At 44.4% G+C, this 25,224-nt stretch overlaps 1 protein-coding gene across 1 annotated transcript in view; it reads left to right on the top strand.

Annotated features, from left to right (window-relative positions):
- PTPRB (protein tyrosine phosphatase, receptor type, B) overlaps positions 1 to 12,232 on the top strand; it is a gene marked incomplete at its 5' end in the record, with an annotated part of 37,406 nt that extends 25,174 nt beyond the window's left edge. The window contains 12 exons of the mRNA XM_009698454.1: positions 282 to 381; positions 1,880 to 1,963; positions 2,080 to 2,097; positions 2,203 to 2,284; positions 2,748 to 2,838; positions 3,969 to 4,045; positions 4,838 to 4,972; positions 6,072 to 6,194; positions 6,405 to 6,568; positions 7,818 to 7,953; positions 10,990 to 11,110; positions 12,162 to 12,232. Of these exons, the coding sequence (XP_009696756.1) occupies positions 282 to 381; positions 1,880 to 1,963; positions 2,080 to 2,097; positions 2,203 to 2,284; positions 2,748 to 2,838; positions 3,969 to 4,045; positions 4,838 to 4,972; positions 6,072 to 6,194; positions 6,405 to 6,568; positions 7,818 to 7,953; positions 10,990 to 11,110; positions 12,162 to 12,184 (1,154 nt within the window). The remainder of the gene's footprint in view (positions 1 to 281; positions 382 to 1,879; positions 1,964 to 2,079; positions 2,098 to 2,202; positions 2,285 to 2,747; positions 2,839 to 3,968; positions 4,046 to 4,837; positions 4,973 to 6,071; positions 6,195 to 6,404; positions 6,569 to 7,817; positions 7,954 to 10,989; positions 11,111 to 12,161) is intronic.
- Between the last annotated feature and the right edge of the window lie 12,992 nt (positions 12,233 to 25,224).

Genomic DNA, 25,224 nt, shown 5'->3' with positions numbered 1-25,224 from the left:
CTCAGTGAAGCTATCACCTAGAAAGCTTCAAAGTGCAAGAGAACCAAGCTCCCATATAATGGGGCTGTGCTTTCTTTTACAGTGAAAGATTTGTGTAATGTTTGGGAAAAATAAAGACAGAAAACCAAGGCCAGGTTTTAGCTAAGTGTTTAAATGCCTTACATTTCCTTGTATTTAACCATTTTCTTTAGCTGATAATAACATATCCCCTGAAAGTTATTGATTCTTTGATTCTTCAAGTCTTTTCCTCAAGATATATAAGTACACTGCTTTGTTTCTAGAGCCTCTGTTTGGAGTTATTGAAGGTGTGAGTGCTGGCTTGTTTCTGATTGTGATGCTGGTGGCTGTTACTGCTTTATTTGTCTGCAGACACAAAGTTGGGTAAGTTGAGTCCTTTTATCAGTCTCTGTTATTGAAGTCAAGTCAAATCATATTCACATAAGCAATACAGTATTTAAAGCGTAACTGTAAAATTGGAGGAATGCGCTAAACTATTCAACAGAGAAAGTCTATGTCCCCCAACATCTGTACACACTAAGTATAGAACTAATGACTTACATATTAAAAGATCTATATATTCTTGATTCAAATACCTACTGTTGTTAGAATTATTTCACAGAAGTTCCTTGTAACTTTTAGTTTTCAGTAGGAGTCTGAATATTTCTGAAAAACTGGTTTATCATTCAAGCTGAATGTCTTTTGTCAAAAATGAAATGTTTCAAATTTGTTTCATCTGCATTGTAGATGAGAAGCTCTTGAAACTGTTCATTTAGTTCAAAAATCTTAAGGTGAAGCATTACCTCAGTGTCCAAAAGATCAGTTCAAACTTTGCTTCTCTTTTTTTTTGTCAATTATAGTCGTATATTTCACATTATAGAGGAATCTTAAATAGTGAATTTTAAATATGTTTTTAAAAAGTTAAATACTTTATTCTCAACTTTGAAGAAAGCTGTATCCATTTAAATCATTTTGCATAACTGAAAGAGATATGACATTATTGATGTAATATTCCTTGTGGTTCCTGAAATGAAAAAAAAAGCAACATTTCTATTACATGGGAAACTCTGAAAACCTGAAATTCAGTTCTTTTACTGATACAAGATTAGGTCTATTTTGTTTTGAATTTGCTTTTCAGATGCCGGAATTTCACATTGAAAAAAAACTTTTCTGACTAGTTGTAGCTTTTAGCCAGAATGGATTTACCCTTTAGCAATGCTATTCTTAGGCTGTATGAACAAATTCAGTGTATTCCTCTATATGCCTCCAAAAAAAGAGGCATAAATCATTAGCAATAGTAAATAAAGTCTGCTTTTGCATGTATAGACTTGTGCACTCCTAACCATCTCAGTACATAATGACATACAGAGCATGAATAGAGTGCAGATTGATGTGTTTTTCACCTTGCACATCTCATTTCATTTTTTTCGTGTAGATAAACTTCAGATAGAGTGTGGTTTCTTGCTGTGAGCTGTATAGCCAGCAGGATTGCAAATACACTGATACGGTTTCCCTTCATCATACGTAAAGAGGAAGTGTTCTGTAAGGGATGTGTGTTGAAGGAGGAGATGGCAGTGAAAGGATGAAAGGCAACACTAACTGTGTGGAGTCAGTACCGCTTCTGCGGCTTTCCCGAAGCCTTCTGTGGTACTGCCACTTACTCCTGCTGTGAACCTGGGCATCACTATTACCAAACTAAAATACAAGAAAACTCTGTGCCACAGCTAAGAGCAATGTCACCTGATCAGAGCCACAAATCAAAAGAGACTTTCCTAAATTCCTTTTTTCCAACTTACCAACTTCTTTCCAATACATGTTATTGACAGCTCTTACCAGTATCAGAACATAACAGTAAAACAGAATACCTTCCTTTTTATTCCAGCAGTGGCCATGAGAGATCTACAGCAAGGCTGAGCATTCGCAGGGACAGACCGCTGTCAGTCCATCTGAACTTGGGGCAAAAAGGGTAACATCAAAAGTTTTGTTTCTAAGAGCAGTATTCTAACATGGCATCATGGATGAACAGTCCCATCTGGTCACTCACTGATGAAGTGTTTCTTTTTCTTTTGAAATCGTTTCTAGGAACCGGAAAACTTCCAGGTAAAAAGAAAAAATTAGTACCTAAAAAAGCTTCTTGATAACCAACTGGATAAATTATGACTGTGATTCATCCTGTGATTTTCTTCCTCCTGTTGAATATTTCAGTCCGATCAAAGTCAGTCATTTTGAAGCACACTTCACCAAACTTCAAGCAGACTCCAACTACCTCCTGTCCAAGGAGTATGAGGTGGGATCCTAACCTAGGCAAAGGGCTTTGCTTTATGAAGGGGTGGGCTGGCTGAATCAATGGGTTAATGCATTAGAAAGACCTGCATTTGTTTGTCTTACTCACACAAATCCAACTAAGTTTGAGAGTCTCACCTGAACTCCAGTTGTCCTAGTGCAGAAACCAGCTCTTCGTTTGGCATAGCATCTTCTGGTTGGCAGCCTCTGCCTGCTGCCTATCTGGCTGAGGTCAGGAGCATTTGTTTGTGTGGCACATCTGTGTGATAAAGCATGGAAAGCACCTGCCAGCCAAGTGCTTGCTTTAAACCAGTATGATTAGCTATTTCATTTCACTTTGTTTTTTTTAAAAAACTGTCCGTTCTCTGTCCATGGCCTTTGAGAGCTGATAAACACTGTGTCCTCCTGTGTTGTCATGTTCTTTAATTATTTTCACCTCACATTTTATTCCTACTGGTTTTTTGCAGGACTTGAAAGATGTGGGTCGAAACCAGACATGTGACATAGCACTTCTGCCAGAGAACAGAGGGAAAAATCGATACAATAATATATTGCCCTGTGAGTTTTAGATTTGGTTATGTAATATTACATCACACCAGCTATTTTTCACTTTTTTCAGCAAACCTAGTGGAAAAGAAAGTGCAGCCAATCCCTTCCCTCCTTCCTGTCAGAGATGAAGTACCTCTGCTGGCTCAGGTTCTGGTGCTTGGAGGCAGATGATGTATGGCCCTGAATGGCTTCACACAGACCAGTAATTTCATTTCGCACTAGAGGTGTGGTGACTAGCATTCAGTCTGGAGAGAAAAAGCTCCAGCTAGTAGGGGCATTCAGTTACTGCTGATAATAAGAATAGTAGAAATAACAGTAGGGTTGCTTACATACGGGGTATCATCCATTCAGTGCTTTTTGACAGCCTTGCCAAATCTTTCTTCTTCAGAGGACACAGCAAACCTACTATACAATGTATATATACAATATATAGAGCTAGTGTGGTTGCGCATGGTAAGACATGTGTGTGAACATGTTCCATCGAGGAGGAACACAACATGACTCGCTGCTCCACATGCTGCCCTGGTGCTGGATGTGGTGTGTGCTTGGAGCAGAGCCTCACAGCATCTCCTGTGTTCTGCCTGCCGTGCCAGGCTGGGGAGCATGCCTGCCATGTACAACACCTGACTGAGATCCAACATGGCATTATCTCATGAATCAGTGACCTGGTGGCTTAGGCACTCTGTACCTCTCTACAGAGGGTTCTGTACCTAGGGAAGATGGTTGGCCTGCTCACACATGTTAGGTTGGGAGCTGTGCAGATCACTGAAGTGCTACCGCTCTTTCAAGGGCAGTGCTGCGCACTCCTCTGCAGTACAGCACACTGCTGTCAGGATCAAAGGAGGATGCCGTTGTGGCTCTTTTGTTGCCATAACAAATCCTATGCAAGTCAGCAGAGGAATTCTGGGATATTCACTGCTTTCTTCTCACCCATCCATCTCCTAGTCTTTGGAACACTCCACAGCATGGTGGATGAAAGAGGCAGTACAAATATAGACAGTTATCCCTCTAAATTAACCCTCCATATAAAATGCTTGTAGTAATGCTGCCAGTCCTTTTGCAAATGCATTTCTGTAAGTGGGAGAGGGACTGAAAATTAAGACCTAGCCATAAGCCTCTTATAATCAATTTCTTCCTAGATGATACATCAAGAGTGAAGCTTTCCAATGTGGACGATGACCCTTGCTCAGACTACATTAATGCAAGCTACATACCAGTAAGTGACTCAAGGATGGTATTTTACAGTCCTGCCTCCAGTGGTAATTTGTCCTTCATCTCAAACTGAATATAAAGCTGAATGCTTAAGGCTTCCCTCCTCCTTCACTTATTCACTTGAGCTAAAAGTCTGAGAACTCATTTTGTGGGTGTGCTGAAAGGCTTTGTCTGACTGCCATTAAGTTAACTGTGAATGATTTACCCAGCACTTAATGACACTTTCTTGGATTGCTACAGTTATGTAAGATAGAAGGTCTAATTGGCCAAGGACACATTTTTAAAAGTCACTGATTTTATACAGTGTCCACAACAACTGTAGCTATCACTGCAGGTGGCATCTTCACTGTGGAGCTGTAGCTCATCCTGCCAGTGTTGACTGGCTGAGAATAAAATAATGCCCTTTGCCAAAGAGTTGTGATTGATAATAGCAGTGGCTTTAGCAATCCAGATTTCAAGCCAGAACTCAGCTATTTTATTAAAAACAGTAAATAAAACAAAACCCCCTAGTAGTTCCAAAATTGCTGGTCTGTGCTGAACACAATAGAACAATGAAAAGCTTTGACTGCCACAAAAGGAACAGTATTTAGGTACACTGCCACAGTCTCTTCCTTCTTTCTGCTCCAACCAGCCTTATGCTACCAGGTCCAAGGCAACAATTTAGCTCTCAAAACTATTGTCCCAGCAAGGGCATTGTTGCTGCAGAGCCCTGGCTGCAACCCCATGGCTTGTTCAGTTGCTAGAAGATCTTTTTTTCTGCCTTTATGGAAACTAATGGAGTTCTTTTTACTTGCAGGGCAATAATTTCCGCAGGGAATACATAGCGACTCAGGGCCCTTTGCCTGGTACCAAAGATGAGTTCTGGAAGATGGCATGGGAGCAAAATGTTCACAATATTGTCATGGTAACCCAGTGTGTTGAGAAGGGTCGGGTAAGCGCAGTGACTCTTCTTTATTATTAATGACTGTTTTAACATCTGTTAGAAGTTTATGCTTATTGTTTGCATCACACTAATGCCAAAGGCCCCAGTCAAGGAGATACACAGTAAAAGATAAGAGGCCTAATCTAAAGACTGGAGACAGATTAAGGCTGTGAAGTGAGAATGCAGTGACCATCCCAAGATCATGCACATGTCAAGGCTAGAGTTCGGAACAGAGCTCAGTGCTTCTGGTCTCTAATCCAGGACTTTGCTCACTAGTACTGATATAATCCCCTTAAGCAGGCAGAAAGACAACCACCAGCAAAAATTGTCTGTTTATCACATCAGCTCTGATCAATTGCTACTAAATTTAAGCTCTAGAGAGCAAATGTTGATTACTAAATAGATGGAATTCTCTCTGATACATAAGCCTTGAGGTAGTAAGCAAAGAGACCATTCACGCACTTAACAGTCTTACTAAGTGCAGATGTAGGTAGGTTATTTAGCTGTCTCAGCGGTCCACCTCCTCAGGTATGACCACGTCCTGCACTCTTTGTAAGACAGGGACTAGATCTGTGCAAAGATTAAACAACCTTGAAGTAGTGATGGTCTAGTGGCAGATATGAGGATATCTGTTTACCATTTTTTCTTGAGGAGATTGCAAAAGCAGATGCAGGACAGGCAGCCACCTGTCTCCTTCTGCACCTCACTGGCTCTGAGTGGGACCGCACTGTCATGTCTCAGCAAGAGGTGGGTAAGCAGGCACTGGAGGCCTAGCTGCCGTCCAAACAGAGCTCTGAGAAGAGTCGACGCAGAAAATGTTGTGGCTTCCAGAAGAGAGCATCAGTGAAGCGCTTCCCATTCGCCCCATCACAAACATCTATGATGAGAACTTCCTCTTCCCAGCTCCATCCCAGCCCGTTCCTATCCCAGGCCCTGTTTGTTGAGCTGACATGGCAGGGGGTGGCATCTCTCTCCGAATTCAGCTGCTACTGTTCTTCCTTCATCCTCAGGCACAGGAGGTCTGAAGTCTGCTTCTGCCAATGCTGGATGGAGGCATTGTTTACAGCTGTTACTGGCACTAAATCTGTCTTTTGATGTGTCCCTGCAGGTGAAGTGTGATCACTACTGGCCACTTGACCAGGATTCCTTGTACTATGGAGACCTGATTGTTGAGATGCTGTCTGAATCGGTGCTCCCAGAATGGACAATACGCGAGTTTAAAATCTGCAGTGTATGTTTGCGTTATCTTTTTTTTCCTTTTTTTAAAATTAATTGACTTAAAACCTGCAAGGCTAAATTAGGAAGGTTTCTTCTGTGGCAGCACAGTTGCATCATGCCCAGCTCATCTCTGGTGGCAGCTGTAGCATTTCATCTAAAGGTGTGTGTTGTGTGTGTCTACTCCTCTCTTGTCTGTTCTGATCCCACTTTTGTATCCCAACAGGAAGAGCAGCTTGACTCAACAAGGCTCGTTCGTCACTTCCACTACACTGTCTGGCCAGATCATGGTGTGCCAGAGACCACCCAGTCCCTGATCCAGTTTGTCAGAACTGTAAGGGATTATATCAACAGGACCCCAGCCACAGGACCAACTATTGTGCACTGCAGGTATGTGCAGCAGGAAAAGGTCAGCAGCACAGAGCGTTTGTGTGTACCTTTGGGAAGATCCCAAATGTTCATCCCTGTTAGGCCATGGGCAGCCACAGAACCTGAGAGATAGCTAATGGGCTTAAGTCTCCAGATACCTCAGAGCAGCACTGCCAGGGCACATGCAGTCACTCACAACCTCACCCTGGAGATCCCCCGAATATGATTCTCAGGGAACCACTGTGTCTCTGTGGAAGCACTGGAGAGCACTAAAGGTGTCAGCAGCTGCCACTGCTCATAAGTTTTTGCATTCTTAAATTGCCTGTGTGCTGCTGTTGCAGCCCAACGAATGAATTAAAAAGGGGTGTTTTGAAAAGGTACTATTTACCCAGGGTTGAGTCTGACTATATATGGATGTTGAGACTAGCTGGCAGATCCATTCTTTCCCCCATTCTGACTGACACTTCCTCTCCTTACTGCCTTCTCATGCTCTTCTGCTGTTGTGTCATCTCTGGCAGCCATAGGGCTGCAGTTTTTCCTCTGCTCCATGATCCATCCTCTACACACGTACACAAAAAAGGCAAACCTGGACTGCCTGATCCACTGGCCAGCTGCAGCAGAATATAGGGTTACAGAGTGAGGGTGAGTGCAGTGCGGTGGTGTGTGTATCTTCTGATAAAGCCATATGCTTACTGGTACCACCTGAATGTAGTATCTGACCCCTCCACTCATTATATGGGCTGAGGGATGTATCTTACATGACCTCACCTGTGTCTGCCTGTACGTCATGTCCTGCAACATGTCAGATGTCTACTGTATCACTGGCAAGTCAACTTTCCTCTTCCTGGCCTCGTGTCTCTAAACCCCACCTCCCAGCATTTCTGCTACTGGGGACCCTGGGATACTTTGCCTTACTCTGCCCTTCCACAAGGCACAAGCCAACCGATCTTTTAGGATCAAGGTCCTGGTTCATCCCTGGAGAGAAGAGGTGTAAAAGTTGCAGTCAGTTGCAGTGTCTAAGTGTATCTATCTCGATGACTGAGTTAATCCAAAGCAGAAAGTATGGGCAGTAGCAGAGATGCCTCTACCATCACTATCCTTTCCTCCTTTCTAAACAAATTCCACTATAAAGTGGTTTAAGTCCCAGAGATGCCACTTGAACAATGAGCTTCTCACCTTGGAGATCTGAACTTTACAGAAATATCACATGAAGATAGAGAATGCTTTGATCCATCTCCTTTTAAATCTTTTGGGTTGTTTTCTTTTCCAGTGCTGGTGTTGGCAGGACTGGCACATTCATTGCACTGGACCGAATTCTGCAGCAGCTGGATTCAAAGGACACTGTCGACATTTATGCAGCAGTACATGATCTAAGGCTTCACCGGGTTCACATGGTTCAGACAGAGGTGAGTTTTGGATAGCCTACAATACAGCAACACCAGCTGCAGTATATAATAATCAGTCTCTCGCCTTAAAGGCTCTCAAAGCACTTCACAGTTACTCCACTGTGAAATACTAGTTAGATATGTTTTAGCTCTGTGAGAGTTCAGGATTGTTTCCATTGGCTTTCACACGGCGGGTCCAAGCCATAACAAGTGGTAACTATGCTCCCTATAGATTTCTTCTGTTGGCACTGGCCCACAGTCACCCGGCAGCGTTGTGCAGCAGACACTTAACGGCACATTGTTGTGTTAGTGCAGTGTCCAGTCAATGAGCTTTGAGCAGAGATAGGTCCTCCAGGGATGGGTTTGGAAGACAAGCCTAAACCAGACAGATAGGTCGACATAATAGGGAAAAGGAATGGAGGGCAGAGAAAATTAGATGTACATAATTTTAAAACTCTAAGCACTGTGACCTTGTGGCTTTGCAGTTCATTTTTTATTGAGCCGCTCTGTCATTTTCATTAATGGTATTGGAAAGTTGATCAGCATTCTCCTAATGTACTATGCAAAAGCAAGTACATTTATTCTCGAAGTGCAGAAAAAATACGTGTTTGGGATTTCTTTCTGTGCTTTTAAAACTGCAAGAAAATCATGTTACACTAATAGCAGCTAAATGCTTCGGAGCTGATTTAATAAAGGTGAGTTGTGGAGGCAGTCTTTACATTTTCCCTGTGAACTGTTAATAGAGGAATCAGAACAAGTTTGATGGGTCTGCCTGTAGCTTGATACTAATGGAGCTCTTTGTTGCAATTTCGAAATGAAAATATCAGTGACAGCACCTCTTGATAGATGTAAAAGTCACGCATGGGTATAAAGAGAGGCTCAATGGGAAATGCAAAAGAGAGATTTCCTGGAACTGTTTTAATCACAGAAGGCCTCCTGTTGGAGGGGAGATAGATTCTCAGCCTGGTCTGGGCATCCTCAGGGACAGATCCATCTCGCCTTTTACATTCCCATCAGCTGTAATCAGCAAAGGCAGATAGGCATCTCAGGAGGATGGCTCTTTTTCCCTAGCTGGAAAAAAGAGGCAACTACCTCAAAAGCCTAAATTTGACACCAGGCTTATAGACAACTAAAGTTGTGTGATACAAAGGCCACCTTTGGCATGAGCTTGACATGACATCGAAGTCAAAAGGCAGCCAGACCCAAGCAAAATGTCTACAGCAATAGTGAGGAACACCCCACGTTCCCATTACCAGCACTACATGGACTTCTGCCCCAAACCAGCAGTGGCTCAAGTCTTACCCAGATCCCTGTTGTAACCAGTCCTGGCCCTGGAAGAATTCACAATCAGCATCCCAGAGACAGGTTGAGAGAAAGCGTTTGCAGCTCAGATGTACTCACCCCACTTGAGCTGTAACATGCTTGCAGACTGACCATGTAGCTGTGTCAGTGCACAGCCACTGAGCTGCTGTATTCTCAGCTAGTCTTATTAATCTGAACTGTCAGCTGCATCTGTATATGGTTGCTGATTTGGAACTGCCTTTCATCAAGATAGCTTGGAGCATAAGCACTACAATCTCTCATCCTCCTGCAAGAAAATTAAGTAAATTTATCCTGGAGTTTCATGATGATTGAAAGTTTGCAATGAGCGGTGAATTATGAAGTAATTCTTACACATCTTTTAAGAAGAAGTAAAGGAGTTGGGGAGAGAGGGAAGAAAAGATCTGCTCCCCAGTCTGTTTAGGGATTGAGATAAAAGCTAGGTCTCCATCTGTTGATGTGGTGGAAGCCAAATCCCACTGGGGAGCAGAGGCCAGCAGATAGGACTGTTTGCAATGAGATGCTCCAGCCAAAGGTCACAGCAGCCTCCTGCTTGACATTATGCCATCACAACAAAACAGCAGCAACAAAACACAGCCCCAGCTTCAGACTTGGCTGAAAGCTATTTAAGACAAAAGACTGCAGCTGGAGACATGCAGAGGAGTAACAGAAAACTGTGTCCATCAACTCAAAAGATAGTAAACTGAGCACAGCAGCTGTAACACGGGCAGAGAAGCTGTCTGCCATTTCAGTCCCAATGATCTCTGCCAAAGGAAATCTCCATGCCTTGGCCAACTTTCCACCGAATTGGTGGTGGGGTGCAGGATTCTGCTCCACAGAGACAGCAGCCGTATGTGCACAACAGCAGGCATCCTCACTTTCCCAGAGCCACAACACTGAGAAAAATGCACAGAGCAATAGCTGAATTTCTTGTGAAAAATAAGTAAAGAAGATGTGGGCGGAGAAAATGCATATGCTTACTGGAGAAATTATGACTTTGAAATAAAGTAATATTTAAAAAGTACACCTTGATATATAAAATGCTCAGCCTAATTTTGGCATACCATGCTACACTAATCAAAAAACGGTAATGACCCATGTCATAAAGGGTAGCAAAGCATGGGGATTTAACAATCTATTCTAGTTTGATAAGTAGTCAATAACATGCTGATCCTCCCTGCTTTGGTTATGAATGTCATCTTAGCTCCCTTCTATGGAAGATACTGTTCAGAAAAAAGTCTCTCATTCACTGCACAGTCAGAAGCAATCTTATAACTTATATAGGATCAAAAAAATTTTTTGCCAGATAATTTGGGTTCTTCAAAGTTCTATGAAATATTTACATATTATGATAAAATTCTGTGGAAAATATTTCTTTTCAGAACAAAAGATCAGGAAAGTGTTTGTCTCTTCTGTGTGCTTACCTGTACTTATTAATTCTGTTACACGTACCTTATACCAAAGCGTTCAGAAGTAGTAGCTATCCAACACAGCATCATGTCAAATTATGCCTTACAGTTGATAGAACTTTCACTCATGATCCGTCAAAACATATCGTGTTCACAAAAGTTTACTATATTGCTAGAGTGAGAAGGAGATTAGTTCTAGAAGTATATTTTCAGTTTTAACACCACCCTTGATTTTATGTGAGGGAGTTAGCCTGTAATGATTTTTCATGATACAGAAAATTAAATTACAAAATTTCCCAGAGTGGCTTAAAAAAGAACTCTTTTGCAGTGTCAATACGTGTATCTACATCAATGCGTGAGAGATGTGTTAAGAGCCAGAAAACTTCGCAGTGAACAAGAAAATCCCTTGTTTCCAATATATGAAAATGTGAATCCAGAGTATCACAGAGGTAAGTGTGAGTTTATCAAATTGTAAAATGTTTCAAATGCAATAGCTCATTTAGAATGTAATTGAGGGGGAAAATTGTACTATCCTTTGCCATCGATATTTGTTCTCTTCCTGGACCTTCATTTCTTCACTCTTCTGCTTTTGTCACTCTTGCAACTGCATCTTTATTTCCTCCATTAGTAGTCATTATAACATCTCTTCTGACTCCTACCTTACCTTCATGCTCTCCCTGTCTCACACTTCATGATTCCAATGCTGTTGGGGGAACTGAACACCTTCCCTGTCATGATATTGGCTTCCTCCTTTACCTCACCAGAGTTTACACCATCCACTTTTAAGCACACTGAGATCACTGGCTGGGCTTTTCTGTCATCATGGAGTTTGATTTCTGTCCTGAATCACCCTCATTTGCTGTTGACTATATAGGTGGCCTTAGGAGACTTCCCATCTGCCTTGGCTGGATAACCTAGATGTCCAAGGCTGTGCCCTTTCTTTCTCCCCCAACTCCCCACCTTGTAGGCTTTTTTTCCTAGCCTATATCCAGCCCCTTGGCGATAAGAATTGCAGGAGTAACAAACCTGGCACTAGCACTGCCCTTCATCTCCCATTCTCATGGCCAGAGGACCAGTCTGGAGAAGCTGTAAGCAGAGGTGGCCTGTGTGTCCTGGTAGAGCTGATTCCTAAGGGCTGTAGAAGTTTTCAAAGTCAGACAGCAGTGTCGTGGTAGCTCCTCAAATTTGGACATTAGGAATTGAGATTGTATGATGAGAGATGAAAATAATTTTCTTGATTGAGCCTGTAGAAATCAGAGTTGTCATCGACAGGTAGAGCAGGCTTGGAAGAGCCCAAGGACTGAGCTAACCAGGGTTCCACAAGTTGAGAGTGCTAGCAAAAGCAGAGGTGGGATCTGCTCTTCAGCTGTCACATTGGTCACCAGCCAGCGCTGCCGCCGCACAACCACCTTTCAGAGCACTGTGGTCAGCTGGCAGAGGTGAATGTGAAGCCGCCTGAGTTGTTTTATTTTTTCTAATCTCAGCTTTCCTTGCTTTCAGATGCTGTTTATTCAAGGCACTAAGAATGCTGCAGACATCTGCTTTTGTGACCACATTTGTTAACTAGGGGTTTTGTTTGGGTTTTTTAATGTATGTATTTCATGCACTAGAGAGGTGCCAGACCTTTCTGTTGAGACTGTGTATAATTTATTGGTCTGGTGATTTTTTTTAAAGATATATAATTTAAGTGTAATAGATATTAATGTATATAATTGTATTTTGGCATTATGTAAATATGTATTTTTTCTATATTGTTTATATTAATATTAAGCTTCAGATAATGCTATTTTTTCTTATCACAGTTTTTATGAACTGTTCTACATAAACTATTTTAAGTTGTATGGCTAACAGGACTGCTGTGTTTAGGGCAGTATTGGCATGTAACACAAAGGAAAAATCCTATAAGGAGAACCTCATTTTTTTTGACTAGTTCAGTGTTTGTGAGATGAAATAAGCTACTATTAAGTAAAAGAACGGTAGTCCTGTATAGGAATTACAATGCTACTCTACACTTTAAACTTACTGCTTTTCATCTGACAAAAATGGGTGTAACCCGTGACACAGTGGCATACCTTTTACAGAACTCATTAACAGCCGAGCAAAACAGGGTCCGCCTCACTAGAAGCAACCGTTTCAGTCTAATGTGACATAGTAGAAAACTATCAAACAACATTCGCTGCCATGAAGTCTAGCAGACCTTCCCCCCTGACATGCTTTGAGGGGAGACAGGTCACACTCCGATTTCTTTACACTGGTTTAAGAGAGCAGAATCAGACCACACTCTGTGTCTGTGCATTTTCACGTGCATATAATTGTAATAAGAAAGGTGTTCAAGGAAACACCTCAGATATTCATGTTAACAGATCTGTGACAATGGCAACTTCCATAGCTCATTAAAAACAATGCTGTACCATGACAGCTAAAAAAGTAGATTTATAAATGTATTAAAATAAAGATATATAAATGTTTATATCCCACAGTTTACACAACTGGCTTCGGCCTTAAGCTGCTTGCAGCATAGCTGCCTTGGCCCGTGTTGGTCTCCTTCAAATGTCGATTGCTTTCGCAAAGGGAAAGCATGGCCCCAGCATGTCCGTGTACAAAGATCCCTCCACTTAGGTGATGCCTCATGTCACCACCACAAGGGCAGCTGAAGTAGAAAAAGGCTCATCAGTTATCCAGGGGAGGTAGACTGGCAGGGCTGTGCTAATCATCGGATGACTCAAAGCATTTAGTGATTAGCAAGAAGTACAATCGAAGAGCACTCACAAGGTATCCTGCCCAGCCAAGCGGATTAGGCACATCCTCTCCCCTCTGCAAAGAGGCTTCTCATTCAAGGGACTGAACGTGCTGTTCAGCTAGTCTTTGTCTTTGTAAAATGCTCTTCAAACAGAGAAGAGGCAATACACAGTTGTTCTCTGTCACAAAAGAGATGGAAGGGCTTGATAGTTCTCCTTTCATATATCTACCAATACTTTACCTAGAGAAAATGTAGCCTACTGCTGAAGTGCCTAAATTCCACTTTTATTTTGGAGAGAAATAAATATTTCTGAAGGCCTCCTGAGAACCAGCCAATACACCTAAGTGCCTAACTGAGGAACTACTGCAGCCCTAGGCCAGGACTACTGTGATTTCACCATGACTTATTGGAGCTGCACTCTCCTTGCGGTAGGAACACCTTCCTGATGATGACTGAAGAAATCTGCTAGGCAGCTCTGACATAGTTTTCTTAAATTGTCCCAAAGCAGAACCAGCAGGACTATGCACATCCATGTCACTCTGGTTTTCCTAGAGAGAAGGAAACAGCCTGGTAGTCATTCTTCCTTCCTACACCATCTGGAGTTTCATCCTTTCTTGACCAAATATCCTCGCATGCCTCAGAAGCCACCCTTCGTATCAGCTTTCACAGCTGCTCAGAACACGTAAGCTTGGTTACCCTTTTAGATGTCTCTGTATGAAATACTGCTCATTCCTCTTGTACATCCTCTTTGGACCCACACAAATCTCAAGATTCACCACCCTTAGTGGGAACTGAAGAAGAAAGGAACTAACATTTGAGTAGAAGCCATTTTCACAGAGGGAAATCTAAGCAAAACCACAAAGAAATGCGCACATTTTCTGCAGGCCCCTTTTGTCTCTGTTTCCTTTGCTGGATAGACTCTAGGTTAGCAAGCAAGGACAAACAAGCACGGCAGCTTTAAATCGATCATTGACCCTGCTAATAACACCTGAACTTACGGCATCATGAAAATTGCCGTTGTGTTACGTGCGCTGCATTTAGTCCTTTCTTTTTGCAGCAGTAGCTGAGGAAAGAAGATCACCATGTTAGTTACCAGCAGTACAATTACACTTCGAAGATGTGCCAAATGTACCCTATAAATTATCTCACAGTATGTATCACTGTGTCATTTTTTATGCTGAGGGAAATGGAACTCGCTCAATAATATATGATCTGAGGGGAAGAGTCTGATTGTATACTATGTATGCATGTTGTTCATCATTTTCAGAAAGACACACATCATTCTGCTCTTTATTTTAACATTGTTTCTCAACTCCCTCCTCCGCACCTAGAGTTCACAAATACGCACCCAAAATTATGATGTCGTAGCAGACAGCTATTTTCATCTTTTCTCTCAGCTAATAATGGACACAGTTCATAAGCCTCTTCCTCCTCATCACTTAATAACATGACAGATGACCTTAAACACTCTGGCACAATGCTCTTGAGCAGCTTTACATCTCTGCCAATGTAGGTCACGCATGAGACTGTACACACATATTATTGCTCTGATTCTGCTTTCTAGCCGGTTCTGCTCATATGAAACCAGTGTAAATCCACTGAGAATAAGTATAAAGTATCTATGTAGCATTTTGTTAATATAAGACACCTACTTATCAGTATAATTAATTAAATTTACTGTGCCTCTAAGCTGAATAACAGGACTGATGGGAAATTGTTAATGTAACAAGAATGGACTTGAAGGAGCCTGTGTACTGAACAAAGACAGCTCTTAAGGTAAAAGACATCCTCCACCGAAGAGGGTGTTTGTCTTTTGAATGTCCATGGATGATGTTCAGAATTCCCTTCTTGATGTTTCCCAATAATAATGTTATAAAGCAAGGCTTGTGTTGTCGCTGATCCATAAGCTAAGATTTGCACACTTGGAGCCCAATCCTGTGAACCTCTGTGTTGTCCCCAAACCTACCTGAGTACTTTCATGAAAGTTAACTGGAATGCTTGCCTGAAGAACACCATTCCACTTTTGAAGCACTTGCAGGGTTGGGCCTTTAGGTTAATTCAAATTTTTGTATTGAAAGTTATTTAATAATGAAAAAATTGTAATAAATGTTTTTTTAATCTGTGCAATACAATTACAAGATCCACTGCCGATTGTAGAAAAAAAAAAAAAAAGGATTTTGCATAGCTGAAGTTGATAAATGATTTTTTTTTTTTACTAATGGAACACCAAAGTGGGTGAGACAAATAGGCATACTGTGAAGATGTCATAAAAGTGCAACTTTATACATTTTTCTCTGCTGCTATAGTTATTTATACAGCTTATATACGTGCCTGAAATTGCCAGAAATGTTATTTTATGCCATGATATACTATGAATTTCCTTTCAGTTTGTAGAACAGAGAAAAGAAAGTGTGTGAGCTTTAAATTTTTCTTATGTATTGTATACGGTTATTTACGCTTTGACTTTGAAAGCAAGAAGTTTAATACTAGGCACGTAGGAGTACATGAGCACTCGGCCGTGCTCCTCAGCCTGGGAGTTAATACACGGGCTAGAGGGATGCGAACAATAACCATCTAATCACCATATTAGCATCTCCTCCCAGGGCCACAGACAGGAGAAACGCGTCTGACATTCAGAGGTACAGCCTACCGCAGCCACAGCTTCGCTACCAGGGAGTGACATGGCAGGTGCTTATGTTTATTCAGATTTCTCTCAGTACTTCAGACATACAGTCTGTGTGAATAAAATGCCTTCCAGAATGACCACCACTCCCCTGACGGCCCTGTCACAGACGTTTGGGCTCCGGAGCTGTGAGCTCAGGGACCTGTAGTCCCAGGAGGCTGCAACTTTGGATGGAAGATGAGCGTGCACCCCAGGGCTGAGGCAGCTCGCTGCGGACCTCGTGCCCTCCGCTGTCCCTCTCAGGCTGACGAAGTCAAACTCCTGACCTGTTGGTAGCACCACTACGGCCAAAGCAAACTGGTCTGTAATCAGTGACCTCGCAGGTCAACAGCTAGTTCAGACTGGGAGTTGGGTTTTAAGACCAACAGGAAATACTGGAGACTAGGCACTAGCTAAATTTAACAAATACTGTGGAATTTGGACACATACAGTGTCAATGACGCCGGTATATTGATATGGATGATGATTTGGTTGTTTCTTGGTTTATTTGAAAGCTGAAGAAATACCGTAAGTCACGTCAAGTAGCTAAATATATATTGCTCTACAGCAGGGTAGTATGTTATAGTGAAAAAACCCACAATTTTGAAATGTGGCTAGCCGTAAATTCTTTGCCAGTGCCTGGAGTAAAGTGTCTGAAAAACATCTTCAGCGCATATTCCATTCTCCTATGCTATGTAATTCCTTATATTTGTGTTCCTAACAAACACTGGGTGAACACAGAATTGTGCTACTATTGTCAAAATAATTTATGCATTTATTAAGTATATTTTTATATTTTTAGCTACAGTCAACAAATCAAATATAATTGAGTGTATTTTACACATTTTTATAAATAGTTCATGAATAAACCATTCATTTAAAAAAAATCACGTCCTCGTCTTCTGTTTGACTGCTTTTGCATTATGGATTTTGTTGTCCTGCTGCTCAGAGAAAAGGTCATAAGTGAGTTTGATTTCAAGTGAGACGGTCTTCAGAGAACATTAAATTCATCAGAAGCCTCAGCCTGTTGGGGGAAAGGGGCCTCTGCTGTTGCCCGCTGGCCGGATTAGTGCCCATGCGGAAAGACACCGTTGTTCCCTTCGCCTCCCCAGTTCTCTGCCCTCCTCCGTTAACAAACCAAACACTGTCTGGGCTAGGCACTGCGTATTTGAAACATCAGTGCATCTTGAACTTGTGTGCCTGTTATTTTAGAGACGTTTCGCCAGGCAGTTGTACCAATTAACACCGCACTGGAGCTCCATCACTGCCTACCACCCGAGGATCTGAACCATGCTTTTTAATAAATATATTTCTTCCCCTCCCGCTCTCCAACAATGCTTAAAAACCATTAGCATTCTTGTGGGTTCAGGGTGCTTGGCAGTAGCGTGCTTATTGCCAACGCTCTGTGTCTCAATTATTCCTTATTTGTCATCAGAAGTGTTTAGGACAAGTTAATTCTGTTTATTTAAAAGAAAGAATGATTTATTAGCTTATATTTTGTACTGTGAGCCATTTGCTGAGGGGATGTGTACTGAAGGCTGAGGCAGTTGTTAGATTTTCTGTTTGCGACATAAAAGCTTGTCTCTGAGCCGTACTCTGTCCTGAAGCCAACGTAGACACAAAAGAGCAGTAGTAAAGATAAAATAATGTATGGTTAATATCTCCACACAGGAGAAACAGGGCCAGCACTGCAGACAAGAATAAATAAAAATGTTTTTACACTGTGCAGCAAGGAAACTGAAAGACAAAGGGTCTCTTCTAGTTTAGCAAGAACATGGTGGTTGGTTCCTGTTAAAATATTGCCAGAATCTAGTTTTTAACCTTGTTATTTTTGTAAAATGGACCTGATTTGTATCTGGGCTTCATACCTGTGAGCTGGCTGTTTTGTGTGGTAAGTCATTTCATAGACCGTAATTTCCATTTTCTGCCAGTCCCGATGTTCACTATCAGCTGGTTTCCTAAGCCCTAGAAATAGCTGCTGGTGTCAGACGTCTTACGGCAGGCGCGACGTGGCAGTACTGACAGGTCAGCAAATACCACAAGTGAAAATTCCAGGTGTTACTAACCCAGCCTTTGCACATCACTCAGGTACAATACCAGCCCCAACCTGTGCAAAAACCCCCAGCAGCAAAAGAAGAAAAAGAGAGAGAAAAAAAAAAAAGAAAAAACGCTGCATTCCAATTAATTTGTGGAAAATGTCACATTTTGGAGAAGTTGCAAACGCCAGACCCACTTTTCCTGTTCTCAGGGTGAGCGATATGTGGGGCTGGGGGGATGCCCTCTGGCCAAGCGCGGACGCCCGAGCGCTGGGAAGGAGGCGGCAGTGATGCCATGGTCACCGATGCAGCGGCTGGGCTGTATTGCCGCCAATGGCTGCCCCTTTGAATTGATCTGCTGGTTTTCATCACGCAACGTCGCCCAGCACGTGGGGCAGAGCAAGGCCCAGCAGCGCTGGCAGGTGAGGGTCTTCAGGCACAAACGGCCTCGGGGCCTTTGTCGCTGCTTGTATCTGCAGGAACAGGTCTGTGTGCCTCAGGCTTTTTGGGGTCTGGCTCCTGCAGGTACCTGATGTCCTCTTTATACCCCAGTTAGGTGCTAACTGTCATTTGCACCATGCGAAACCTCACCACAACAAGCAGCTCTGGTCCCTCCTCCCAGAGACATAGAATCATAGAATCATTATGGTTGGAAGAGACCTCAAAGATCATCAAGTCCAACCGTATACCTGATGCCACCATGCCCGCTAAACCCACTAAACCATGTCTCGAAGTGCCACATCTAAACATTTTTTGAACACCTCCAGGGATGGTGACTCCACCCCCTCCCTGGGGAGCCCATTCCAATGCCTAACGACTCTTACAGTGAAGAAGTTCTTCCTAATATCCAGCCTGAACCTCCCCTGGGGCAACTTGAGACCGTTTCCTCTTGTCCTTTCTTGGAGCAGATGGCAGCACCAAGCAGGCATGGAGGCACCAGGGTCCAATAGGACAAAGTTTTTTGCAGACCTCAAAGTCTCCAGGCAAAACATTACCTTAGCACCTACAGCTTTGCTCTCGCAAAGGTCCTGGGGCCCCCCAAAACAGGCTAAAGTCCCCCCTGAGGGCTGTCACTGGCCAGGCAGGGTCCTAACCATCAGCACAGGGAGGGTCCATGCCGAGCCCAGCTGCAGGCTGCCGTCCCCACCTCTTCTGACCCAAATTCCCAGCTGGAAAGGGTGGCAGGAGCACATCCTAGCCCCCGGAGATGCTCCAGATGGGCACACACAGCTTCAGGGGTTGAAGAGAGAGGAAACTACGAGGATGCCCAGCACCAGCGCTGTTCCCCCTTCCGTGCTGAGGCCTTCCATCACTGAGCTATGGGACCATGGCACACGGGGGGTGACTGCAGAGGTGGGGACAGGACACACCACCCTGCCATAAGTCCCCGTCCCCAGGCTCACGGGGATCTGCATGCCCCAGAGGGCCAAGACCAAGAGACCACCACCAAGAGCCAGGCCAAGAGAGCCACAGCCATGGTCTTGTGCAGTAGCCAAATGCTGGGCACCGAGCATCGCTGGCAAGTGCTGCGGTAGCTGGGCCAGACATTTTTGTACACTGCCTTCCTCGCACTCGTGCCAAAATCCCTGCCAAATTACACACCGTGTCCTTGCTTGTCTTTGGTGTTCCAGCACCCAGGCCTGTTTATGTGCCAAATCAATAGCAGAGAGCAGCTGGAGGAGCTACCTCTTACTGAGGGTAAAGACAGAGTTTTCCTGCTCTCCCCGCAGCAGGGAGTCCACACAACTCGGTCATCAGGTGCCACCTGAGACCTGCAATTTGAGTCCTCTCAGGACAAGAAGGGGCCCAAACCCAGATATTTCTGCCCCTACAAATCTTCACCCGTTGCTCAAGGAGAGGCACTGTTCTCTCTGAAAGATGGGGCACAGGCACGAAGGAGTGAGCCCCTCCTGGGGGTACCTGTTTCAGAGGACAGCTCTCATGGATGCTTTTTCTGTGTACCTGTCTCAGCCGGTCTGGTTCACACTAGGCCTTAAAACGAGCTACGTTTTGCTGAGCAATGCCCGAGTGCACCCTTCTGGATGGGTCCAAAACCTGGGCAGAAGAAAGCTGATGACTGGGCTAATAAAACAGCTCCATAAAAAGCCTTTGGTGGGTTATCAGGAGCATAAATTTGGCTTTGGTCTGGTCTGTCCTTCTTGTGGAGAGCATTGTACACTCATTAAGTCTTTGTCTAGTGGAGCTGTAGCATTTCCATCAGCTCCAAAACGATTGCTTTGCCCCTTGGATGTGGGAGCCAGCCCCCTAGATAGTGTTGAGTTTTACATGCCGTGTACAAGCGGCACTCGGGAGGCACTGACCAAGCCACTGCCTAACCCCGACTCCCTCCAGCTCCTCAGACCTGTTGTGGCAATCACCTCAGGCATCTCAGGTCTGAAGTACCTTCTGGAGAAGCTCACTGACTGTGGAGAAAGAGCGAACACCCGGAGTGTTTCCGTCTGATCACGCAGAAACATTTCCAGCAGAGAGATGTCTATCGATCCAGGGTAATCGTCCCAGACTGCCCTTATGACTGCTTATCCCCGAGCAACCAAAGGGGTTTGGAAGAACCATACCCCAGAGGTACATCTCTCATCAAAGACACAGAAAGTGGTTAGGTATTGACAAAGCAGTCATCTTAGTAGACTTCTGCAATGCCTAATGTAGCCCTCCATGGGCTTAAACGAACTTGTTACTATCCCTGTATCCTGGTCACACTTGGGGATGGACTAGGAGTTGAGCATCTTCACGTTGCTCAATGGAGGTGGTCCTGGCGCCTCCTTGGGGGTTTCAGACCTTTGCAGTGCTGTAGAAGCTGCTCGCTCTGAATTCAAGCGATGCACTTTGGAGTCACACTCAGAGGTTTGTGGCTAAACCAAAACCCAAGCCCAGTTCTCACACTGGTTCAGCTTCTTCCGCAGGACTGCAGCTGGTGAGCACGAGAGGTTTGCAGCTGAAGTGTCCCACTAACCATCAGAATAGCAAAGTGCTGGGGGAAAAGAGTGCCAGAGACCTCTTCGGAGAGGAAAGCAACTGCGTTGGGTGGCTCCACAGGACATTAGCCCTAGAGCTCTGCATCAGTCTGCAAGCATGAAAGAGTCGGCAGGGAATACGTACTCCTTTAGGAAGTGCCCCCGTCCTTGGCACAGCGCACACGTGTATGTCGATAGGGATGGGGGTATATTTCAAATCTGTTTGTTGGCATTGCCACATAATGCAAACTTATGAAAACAATTTTCACTTTACATAATTAATATTAGAAGTTTTAAAAATTACCTGTTCCCACTATAATCCCTCTCATTCCTATTGGATACATGGGACAAACACATCTGATTTTTGCCCAAGTTTGAGGCTGTAGTGCAACCAGCACAGAAAGAAGGCCCTTCAGTCCTGTTCTCCACCCCACAGAGAGTAAAGAATCTTGAAATTATAGAAGAGACTAGTGGTATTATGGATAAGAAAGCCCAAACTTCCTGGAAAATCAAACACAGACCAGATGGCATGTAGTAAAGCTACCCAAATAGATTTGGTATGAGCTGAGCTACACCGTAAAAACACAGAGTAAAAATAATTGGATGCAGAAAGTAAAGTGAAGGTGGTCAGAATGCTCCATCCAGCTTGGCTAGGCAAGAAAATGTTATGCAAATAAAGAACAGCTACAGAAAGGTCCGTGTGTTAATTGGGGGCATTTCTCCTGCCTGTCAGTGACTGAAGTAGCAGTAATGAAACCACTAGGAGAAAAAGATGGATACTTGCAAAGTCAATAAAGAGGTATATAAAGTCCAAAGCATCAAACAGATCAGAAAAGGTATGCCCAAGACACCACACATGATAAATGCCAGCATCCTGTTGTCTTATCACTGGATCTAAAAGACACCTGGAGCCAAATTATTCGTGAGAACCCAACTTCGAGAAAATGAACAGGCAGACAACTGGGATTAATTAATGCCCAACAGATCTGCGCTAGAGAGGTTGGAGAGCACGAAAAATATCCGAGGAGCCTGTTTCTTTACACATCTTGCCGATTAGATCTGGTCAGGCTGTGACAAATTTCTGTAAACATTCTGCTGAACAAGCAACTCGCCCAGTCTCCTCTGGCAGCTCCCAGGGTGGCTGAAATCTTGCCTTTAAGATGCCCGAAATTTCAACGGCAAAAATAGAGGAGGGAAAAAGGAAAAGGAAGAGCTGGTGCTGTGGTTGATGAACCAGGGCAGGTAGGAAAATTTCAGATCCTTGACTTTTGGCAATATCCTTCAGCATAGATTCCTGTTTGCTTTGGTGGGGTTAGACCTAAACGTCTTGTTGTACAGAGTCCATTAGAGGAAAAGGAGAAAAGACAGAAAATACGGTGAGCGAACTTCTACTGCTCTTGCCTAGGGAAGATGCATCCATTTCAGGGGGGGAAAACACACACATACATCCATGCTGGGATGGGAAGGCAGCTAGGAAGAAGGATAAAGTCACCAAAAAGCCCTCCACCAACTTTGTGGTGACATCTTTTGTTTAATTTCCCTTCTCTATCCGACACGCCATCAGAGACCAGACGAAAGCAAAGCCTGTGAAGGACCATACGGTGCGATCGCCAGGGCCGGACCCCGTTGTGCTCTGAGCAGGAGCCTGAGCTGCTGAGATCACGCGGAGCAAGAGGGAGCACACGGACCTCACCCAGGAGGTTCTCGCACCGAAGTGGGACCCACTCCTCCTTCCTCACTCAGCCTCATCAGGGAAAACCACCCTTCAACCATCTGTGCGAGCCGCTGCTCTCCCCAAGGAAGCGGCTCTCGACCACCTCCTCCTTTCCAGCCCCTGTGCCTCCCGCCCGTTCCCACATCCCTCTGCTTGTTGCCACTCGACGCAACAGACTGGGGCAGTGATCTGTGTTAAAATTACCTTGACATCAACAAAAACAAATGGCTATTTTTAATCTCCCCAGTCTGTCCCAGGAGAGAGCGTCTGAGGTTTTTATGCAGCCGCGGGCTGGCAGGGCGCAGGTTGTCAGGCATTGCTCTTTTTGCTCCTCAGACCGTTCCCTGCTCCCTTGGCCCAGCTGTGCTGGCAGAGCATGATCTGCCCCTCACAAATCCCACCAGGCTGCTCCCAGAAAATGGGATGCCAACCCAGCTTGGTCCTCAGCCTGCCACCTACCTCTGTGAGGAACAGGAATGATGGTTTTGAAAAAAAGTGGGTCTAACACTGACTTTCCCATAGGTGCAAGTATGACCAGTGGCTGGGAACCAGCCTCGAAGAAGAGGGGACCAGAGAAAAGGAAAGAAAAGCTCTGGACAGGAGGAGAAGGATGGATATTGGTTCATACCCTGTGTTATGCCGAGCGCATGAAAACCCAGAATGGTGGTACTTTGTTCCCCGCGTGGACCTCCTTCCAGGGAGATGGGGAAGCTGAGGGTCTTGTGAATGTGGCCAGGTTCTGTTAGCTCCTGAAATGCCACTTTATGTCTTCTAGTAGCCATTCAGTGAAAGGGAGAATCAGGTGCAGAGACTTCACCAACAAATTTCCCTTACCTACGTCTCCATATCCTCCCCCCTCTAGTTCTTATCTCAGTAATTAAATTATGCAGCTGAGGAAAGTGATTTGGAAAACAGATGGCATGCAAGATGCTATAGGAAACAGTGGTGCATTTTAAACCTTGCAGCAGAGACACAGACAGATTTGGGAGGTATATGGGCCTTGAAGTAATTGAACTTCAAAGGCTGCTTGTGCAATGGCCTTTAACCAGAAGAAATGAATGGCCCTCTCTAGCCTCCAACTTGATATTTATAATTAAGTATTAAAACCAAGCTTTTCCCCAAAGGTTGTGGCTGGTCTAATTTGCCACACAAATTGGCGTGACCTAACCGTGGTTCCTGGTAAATGTCAATGGCAGGAAATACGGGATTTGGGCAAGACGGGATTTTGAAGCAAGCAGTTTAGCCTAGCGCTTGTCTGAAAAGATCAGACACAGATCACAAAAAAAATCAGACCGTTAATTCACCTATGGGAGGCTCTAGGCCCATTTTCCCACTGTCCTCTTTACATTTAAGACCACGGCATGAAGCCGACGGGGCAGGGCTGGGCGAGGACCAGGTGGCACAGCTGCTGGTGGGTTAATGCCGTGTCCCCAGACCCGCTGGAGAACCACGACGTGGTGGGAGCCCACCACCGCATCCCGGCCGCCACATGCCCAGTGGGGAAGGAGAAGGGGAGCTCTTCTGCCGACACAGCTGAGGAAGGGGGGTTGCCAATGGCATCTGCCTCTGGATCAACATTAAAAACGTCTTCACTCAAAACTTAGATGGTGAAAGAGATTGTGCTAGCTTGTGTTGGATGGGGCTGCTGCCTCTTTCCAGAAAAATGGCATGGCCATCAAATCCCACCCTCCGAGATGGTGCTGGAGATCGCCTTGTTGTAATGAAAACCATCACGAGAGGAGCTAGGGGAGCCCTACGGCTGGCAGCTGTTTCCACCGCTCAGTATATTTCCACACAAAGCTGGAGGTAATTCTCAGAGAGACTAATAAATTGAACATAAAGAGTTTAAACCATCCAGATAAATAATGGCAGATGTTTAGGGAAGGAATAACAGGCAAAACTATGAGTTATGCAGTGCCTGCAGTTCAAAGAAAATTAGTTCAAACTGCCGGGGCATTGTTCAGAGGCACAGCAAGGGATAAAGCAACTGGAGGAGGGAGGGAGGGGAGGAAAAGCTGTCTCCCTTCCTTCGGATGCATGAGTACCATCCCCGACCAGCACGGCGAACCACCGCTCTGTCGCCAAAGCAGCACCCAACGCTCGCGGTGGAAGCAGGAGCGAGCGCTGCCGCTTGCAGTCGCCCGTCCCAGCCGGCAGAGCCGGCTCCCCCAGAGCATCACTAGCATTTAACAGGGCTGCTGATGTGCAGAAATGCTGAATCCCACCACAAAACCTCCATCTTCCTGCAGGTGTGTTCAGAGAAGGATGAGAAACTGGGCTAGTAGCTGGGGTAGGGACTGAGGGACCAGGACCCCGGCATTTCGTACCCCTCTCTGTTTCACTGTCCAGCCTTGCACGTAACACCTAACCTCTGCAGGCTGCCGTTCAGCTGCCTGTAAAAGAAATTCTCATTTCCCAGGGATGTGAGGAGATCTACAG

The sequence above is a fragment of the Cariama cristata genome, unplaced genomic scaffold (assembly GCF_000690535.1).
Source record: "Cariama cristata isolate BGI_N322 unplaced genomic scaffold, ASM69053v1 scaffold35404, whole genome shotgun sequence".
Classification (NCBI taxonomy): domain Eukaryota; kingdom Metazoa; phylum Chordata; class Aves; order Cariamiformes; family Cariamidae; genus Cariama; species Cariama cristata.
The sequence above is the reverse complement of the archived record's forward strand: the minus strand, read 5'-3'. Positions and strand labels throughout refer to the sequence as shown.